This window comes from Fulmarus glacialis, unplaced genomic scaffold, assembly GCF_000690835.1.
Source record: "Fulmarus glacialis isolate BGI_N327 unplaced genomic scaffold, ASM69083v1 Scaffold50199, whole genome shotgun sequence".
Lineage (NCBI taxonomy): Eukaryota > Metazoa > Chordata > Aves > Procellariiformes > Procellariidae > Fulmarus > Fulmarus glacialis.
Window position 1 is genome coordinate 434 of NW_009234878.1, and position 7527 is coordinate 7960.

The 7527-nt window shown below is 45.7% G+C and overlaps 1 protein-coding gene across 1 annotated transcript; it reads left to right on the forward strand.

Annotated features, from left to right (window-relative positions):
* Positions 1-1083: 1083 nt before the first annotated feature.
* ANGEL1 (angel homolog 1 (Drosophila)) lies at positions 1084-7252 on the forward strand (the record flags this gene model as incomplete). The annotated part of the gene is made up of 8 exons (XM_009585783.1): positions 1084-1686; positions 2218-2444; positions 3053-3122; positions 3545-3978; positions 4673-4799; positions 5675-5785; positions 6582-6651; positions 7089-7252. Coding segments are annotated over exons 1-8 (1570 nt in total), but the record flags the coding sequence as incomplete, so codon positions are not given.
* Between the last annotated feature and the right edge of the window lie 275 nt (positions 7253-7527).

A 7527-nucleotide genomic window follows, 5' to 3' on the forward strand; every position in this document is an offset into this window, starting at 1 on the left:
TAACAGCCATGCCTGGCTAATGGTGTGCAAAAATATTACCTTGGTGCATTGGTGTTTCTGACGTTCATGAACTTAATTACAAAACTACAGAGAGGAGTATGGTTCTTAAAGCTCCATTTCTGACACATACAGAAAGCTTTGACATGAAAGATACAGTAGAAGCATACGCAGATGTTTTTGACTCCTGTATGTTACTGCTCTGGCTGACTGACTGTTACAGGGATACAGCAGAGAAAAAGTTATTTGTAGACAACAGAAATTGCTAGTCAACAGTAGGGAGTAGTGTCTGTGCAGAATTCATAGCAAAACGTAAATGCCGTCATCTTATACAGATACAAGTGAAAAGAGTCCCTGTCTTTTTCTACTTTACCCCACCAATATTAGTATATTCAAGTGTTCCATTAACAGCAGGGTTTTTAAAATTTGTTACCACAGATGTCAGTCATGAGGTGATCTGTAATTCTTACCAGGACCTCTTCAGGTGCATATATTCTCTCTAATAAGGCTTTTAACTGCACGTTGGTCCCTCTGTGTCTTTGTTTTTCATCTCTTAATAACAGAACGGTTTTTCTTCTACAACGCGTTCTTGTGATATGTTTGATCCTCTTAGCTGAGCACTACTTTCTTACTCAATCCTTGGAAAGAAACTTGCTCCAAGTGGTCATCTACAAGAGCTTAGCTTCTTAGCCCATGCGCCCCATCAGCTAACTTCTACAGACTCTGCCTTTACATGTGTTGCTGAGAGCTGATAGTTTCCACAAGGCCTTTTAGCTTGGCTGACTGGCTGTGGCACTGCGTAAGTTAGAACTGCATTCCCTAGGGTTGCTAAAGCCATTGCCATCCTGTACAGCTTCAGTGACTTTGACTAACATAACTAAAATTGGACTGTGGCCTAGCGTTCAGGAAGAAGTAGGGTAAGTTATTCAGACTGTAACTGTTTTTCTTCAGAGAAGGCATTTGTTGGGATTGCAATGCTGAATGGTTGTATTGCACAGAGTTACAGCAAATGCATAGCAAAAAGAAAAGAGTGAGTGAGAAAGGATTTCCATCTGTCTTATCTTGGTTTTGTTTCTTTTTAAATGGCAGATGCTTTCTTTACCTGTCGAAAGAATGTGCTTCTGGCGAAGAGCACGTCCACCCAGATAGAAGGCGTCTTTGCTGCGACTAGAGGAAGGTCGGTCCCAGAAGAGCAAGAAGCCCTTCTCCAGCAGTGGCTGGAGGAAGGAGCAGGGAATTTGCCAGCCAGTGAGAGTGTTCCAGCATTGGGGAAAGTATCAGTTACGCTCACTAGTGACTGGTTAGAAGGTTCAGAGCTATTGATGACTAGCCTCAGTGACCTGAATTCGGCTCCAGAAGTCACCCGGTGTGCTGGTCAGCAGCTCACAGAGCTACACACCTTGGCTTCTTCAGAACCACAAGATCATGCAGTGACTGAACGGGCAAAATTACCAGCAGAGGAAACAGTGGCTGTAGCAGGCATTGCCCCTTGGGCAGCTGTGGTGCCACAGACGGATCACCAGATAGCTGGCTGTGCTGCTATCGATGTAGAAGTGCAGAATGAAGACCCAGCTGTGCTGGCATGGGGTTTAGCGTGTGATCCAGAGACAGTGCCAACAGAGCCCCCAGCCTGGCCCATTCAGGATACAGTACAATATTGTCCTCTCCCGACAGAGGTACCCTACCACGGTCAGTAGTAACAATTCTGAATCTAATGTTGGGTGTGGGATTTACATTTGTAGTGAATGTGGTCAGGTTATTGTTTCTGGGCTTGCTGTCAGTAAGACATTGATTGTATCTGTCCATGCAGAATTGACAGGATCTGCTAGGGAAAACTATAAAGCGAGTTTTTGCTGAGGGAGGGCAGGTCACAGCTAGTAGTCTCTGTGCTATTAGACCATCTGGTCTGAACATCAATATATGCTCACTTCCCAGGAACTGTTCCCAGGTGCTGGCTTTGTAATATAAAAAGCACCCAAAAGCTGGTTGAGTGTTTCAGTATGCTTGACTCTGGTCGTCTGTTATGCCATCCCCATTGACAACTATCAAAAGGCATCCAAAAAGAGCACCTGAAAACCAGAGTGGGTGAGGGTTTGCTCAGACGCTAGAACATCCTAGCTTAGGGAATGAGAATGGCTTTTTTCTGGGTTCCAGGGGAACAAAAGTATCAGCAGGGTACTCAGCATGGCTGTAACTTGGCTTTTTGTCTCTTGTATGTAGAGATTTTATGGAGGGACTGGGAAGATCTTTCTGTCCAGCCCTGTGTGCTAGAGCAGGTCTCGAAAAACACTCCTCTCTTTGAATTTCGAGTCATGTCTTACAACATCCTTGCCCAGGACCTGGTGGAGCAGGGCCTTGATCTCTATCTACACTGTCATCCAGACATCCTGAACTGGAACTACCGCCTTCCAAACCTTTTGCAGGAGATCCAGCACTGGGATCCTGATGTGAGTATGACTGAGCCCTTCCCACATCAGTGTCACCAGCATTTGAATTCCTTGTTTGATTTAACAGCATTAAAAAAAAAAAAAAAAGGTGGCGGGGAAGTCCTAGGAAGATATTACCTGCTTGGTAACTGAACGCTGATTCCTCTGAGGGTGTTTGAGGCCTTGTGCATACATTTTTTGGATGTCTATCTTGCTTTGATTGTGTTACTGTAGAAACTAGTCATACTTTGATAGCAGGGCTTAACTTCTTTAAACAGCAGAAGTAGAGGAAGAAGAGATAATGTGTGTTTGTGGAGGAAAGGACCAGGTTTGTAAGGCAGCACAGGAGGGGAAGCCTGCATAGAAGAGGACTTCATGACTTTCTCTATTCCTTGAGTCCTCTGTGTAATGAAGGATCTTCTGCCTCGTCACTGCAAAACTGAATGATAAGCTAACGTGACCCAGAAAGTTATTGCTCTCTATCTGGAAAGTACAGGACAGAGTTGCAATGATGACCTTTCTGGTTGCAGGGTTGGTATGTGAGTGCACTTTTCTGCTTTATTCCTTCCCCAAAATAAGGTAACTAGCAAATACTGGCGGAGCGAGTGAGGTCTCTGCCTTCCTTCCAGGTTCTGTGTCTCCAGGAGGTGCAAGAGAACCATTACTGGGAGCAGCTGGAACCGACATTCAAGGAGATGGGTATGGCCTGCTTTTGTGTGTCTCTACCTCCAGCTCCTGGGACTGGCCAAGCGGTGCTTCCTGGTTAACGTCTTCAGAGCACTCGGTCTTGAGAGAGCTCTTCCTGTTTGTTGGGTGGCTGCTGGCCCTACTTCTGAACTGTTTGCCTAGACCTCTACCCTCTCTTTTGTAACTGATCTTTCTCAGAGTTGACAGATCAGAGTAACAAAACAGAGAGGGTCCTAGAAGGACAAGGAGAGAGAAAATACCCTCAATAATAAATGATAAACTGTGATTATTGGAACAGAATTGGGTATAATGCTGTACCAAAATGTAGCAGGAACCTCTTCTGCTGTACGGACTTGCTGAACTCCCCAGCTGATGGGGGGGAATCTGAGGTAGTGACTGCTTAAACCTTTTAATAGGTGATGGTTTCTTTTCAGGCTTTGCGTGCTTCTATAAACGGAGAACTGGGACGAAGACAGATGGCTGTGCAGTGTGCTATAAGCACAGCAGGTTCCAGCTGATCAGCCTCAGCCCTGTAGAATACTTCCGGCCTGGCCTGGACGTTCTCAATCGGGATAACGTGGGCTTGGTGCTGCTGCTACAGCCTCTGCTCCCGGAGGGCCTAGATCTGAAGGCAGTCAGTCCTTTGTGTGTGGCCAACACTCACATATTGTTCAATCCCCGGCGGGGAGATATCAAACTGGCCCAGATGGCCTTGCTCCTAGCAGAGATCGACAAGATTGCAAAAACTACTGAAGGCAGCTACTATCCTGTCATCTTGTGTGGAGACCTGAACTCCGTACCCGATTCTCCACTCTACAAATTCATCCGGAACGGTGATCTTTCCTACCATGGGATGCCAGCCTGGAAGGTAGGTGCCAGCCAGAACTGGGATTGGATAGCTCTTTATAGCATGCTGCTAGAGAAATGCATGGCTGCATTCTTTCTCTCGTGAGGAAATAGTCCAAATATTGGATTCAGTCATTCAGCGGTCTTCCCCAATACCTTCAGCACTGCTGGGGAAAGAAGCGGACAAATGTGTGCATGTTGTTTCCGCCACTGCTCTTTTGGTTTCTCTTGAGGCAGACCAGTGATAATAGACCACTTAATTTCAGGTCTTGGTTCTCCCTTGCTATGGGATTTTTGTGCTTGGGTGACTGGAAGTGTTGTGGAGTACAACTCCACCACGACTTACTGAAATTTTATGCAGATGTTTGATCTGAAAACACTTTGAAATGGGCACCTATGCTAGAGTCTCTTGTGGTTAGCTGTTACTGTGTATCCATGATCAAATACATCATTGGCTTTCAAGCTAAATCATCAGTTCAATAATAGATGCCTGCAGAGTATCTTGTCAGGTGACTTTTAGCTAATTGTGTCCATCCCTCACAGCTGAAGGTTTGTTATGTCTGCACCATATTCTGAATAGCTTAGTTCATGCCTTTCTATGAGGGCATTCTCCTGTCTTGCTCTTGGCAAGTGTATATACACACGTTGTCTGTAGCTTGCAGAAGTTCTGCTCTGTGTTGCTGATGTTTCCTCTCCTGTTTCTGGCCTCCTTGCAGGTGTCTGGTCAGGAAGACTTTTCCCAACAGTTGTATTCACGGAAACTGCTGGCCCCACTGTGGCCGAGCTCACTGGGTGTAACAGACAACTGCCAATATGTCACCCTGTGCCAGCCAAAGAAACCAGGTGAGCTCTAGTGTGCACTGAGAATATGAGTTTGCTGAGGATGGACAGTTTGTGGGCCTTGCTGTCTCTCTGAGTAGCTTGGGCATGTGTTGCATGAGGCACTCAGCAAAGATTCTCTTCTTCTATCCATTTCCTTGGTATGTGAATTAAATTTAATTTTTCTGGAGTCTATTGCTGTAGCCTAATTTCTGCCATTTTCTTTCTCTAGTCAGGAGCTGAATGTTCCCCTACCATTGATCTGTGTATCTCTTTCATATTCCCAGACTTACGCTTTTGTGCAGTTGTAAACCACGTTCAGCAGCCACAGCTTTCAGCTGCAGGTGTTTGTGGGAGTGGTTTTGGGCAGTATTTGCACACCACTATGAGGAAATAATTCCTAAGAGCCCAGTTACAATCATGACTGTTCTCTACTGTCCTTAGAGAGGATTAAAAAAAAGAAGGAGCTCACACTAAATAGCTTTTGTTGGAATCTTGAATGTAGAACTTGTATTCAACCTCATCTCGAGAATTGTTTTTTCTTTTCCAGCAGACATTTCCTTGAGTTGCACACTAACTGATCTGCTTAGAAGTCCCTTGAACTTGTGGTGTCTCAGAAGGACATTCTTAATTTGTTTTATTAAGGTGCTGACCGTGACTGTTGCATTAGCTAAGGGGATAGCAATAACTGTGTTCTGTTCTTCTACATTTATGCATCTGTTCTGTTCTACATTTAGGTTTTTAAGTAATTCCCATTCTCATGGTATCAGAGTGCTTGGGCACAAAAACCTCTCTGAAACTAAAGAGGTCTAAGAGGTCTAAAGGGTATGCAGATGTTACCTGTAGATGTGACTTTGCTGCAGCTATTTTCTTCTTTTAACTTGTATTTTTCTCTGCAGGCAGAATTAAGTACAGCCGGGACTTCCTGCTCCAGTTTCATTTTTGCGATGTTGCCTGTGAACGACCACCACAGCTGGTCCACTTGGAAGGTGTGACAGATGCTAAACTAGGTAATAATGGGAGATTTTTCAGCTTGTGTCTCTCCTAGCTCAATTTTGATGAAAACGTGAAGTGGAGGTAATGCCTGGTGAGAAAAGGGGAAGGCAGAAGGGTGCCTTCTGTGGCTGTGTGATTACTAATGGATACCGTGAGAGCTCAGAGGAGTACAGTCTTACCACCCTTATACACACTGACTATGTTCCTTGAGATGCACTGAGACTCAGCCTCTTTTGGAGGCTGTTTCTTATAAAGTGAAATATATATAGAGAGATACATATATATATTTCTTTTTTTTCTGCTTCAAGATTTTTGATGGCGGAGAACAGACCTGAAGACTGTAATGTCACAATGGCCACAACATAGGTGTCTCTGGATGCTGGTACCCAGTAGATACTGCCTCACCTCTGGGCCTTGTGGCATGGCTGGTTCTGCTCTCTCCATTTCTGTTCTGCCTTTCTAGACACCCTTTGAGTAAGCTGTAGGCTAAGGCAAATGAACTTTCTTTGAGAGCAGAGGTTGAAGTACCCTGAGCTTTGATAATAATAAATGCTTTAAGGACATGTCCTTAGCCGGCAGAATATGACTTCTCAGTTGCTTGCACTGATCTGCTCCCAGGATGTTCCTGTTAGTCTTAGAGCTGGGGTTTCCTTTGAATACTTTTCTTTAAGGTGTCTATGACTGGAAGCTATCTGTTCTTCTTGGACAAAAACACGCGTTTGGTCTCAGGAGAAGCTTCTCAGACTTGAGATGAGCAGCCTGTTCCGGGATCTGTGTAGGTCTGGCTGGAATCTCTTTGCTCCTTTGCAGACCGCCCTGCACACTGGCCCAAGCCTGCTGCCATGGTGAAAGACCCTGATCCCCACCCATTCGTCCCAAGGTAATTTGGTGCACCTTCAGTGGTCCCACTCTTCAAGCCCCGTCTCGTTTTCCTGAGCACTGCAAATCTGGCTGAACTAAAGACTGAAATAAATGTGAGGGTGGAAGAGAGTAAGTAGGGCTATCTGGAAGAGCCAGATCCACCCAGGGTTGTCCCAGCAGCTGGGCGCTGTTCTGTCAGCATTGTGTTGGTGAGATCGAGAATGAAGGGCATAGACAGGACTGGGTATTGGAGACAAAGGAAGTTCGTAGCCCGCTTTGGTTTTGGTGTAAGTGGAGTGAACAATTCTGAAAGACTGTCTCTTATGTGTTCACAAAGTAGAAGTAGTTCGGACAGTTGCATCAGTGAGGGAACATCCAACTTCAGTTGTGACTGAAGTACTGAACACTGCATCATTCTCTTTCCTTCCTTGGTAAACGGTGGCTCTTGATGTGCAGGTCTTCAGGCGTTATCCAGCACGGCCTCAACCTGACCTCTGTCTACAGCCACTTCCTGTCACAGAGAGGACGCCCGGAGGTCACAACGATGCCCATGGGGCTCGGAGCCACTGTTGATTATATCTTCTACTCGGCAGAGCCTGTGGAGAATGGGAACAGGGGGGGTGAGTGTGGCAGTGCAGGACTTATCCCTGTGACATTGGGAGGGGGCTGTGAGGCATGCCAGAATGCAGTTGGGTGTTGGGCAGTGCATTTTGATAAGTTGGGGTGGATCTACAGGGTGTGACTTTGACTGAAATGATGTACAAAGTGGAAGCAACATTTGCTCAGGTATCATGAGAAGACACTGTTTATCTTTGCTATTGTTGTGGTTTAACGTGGCAGGCAGCTGAACATCACATCACTCCCCGCCGCCCCAGTGGGATGGGGGAGAGAATCA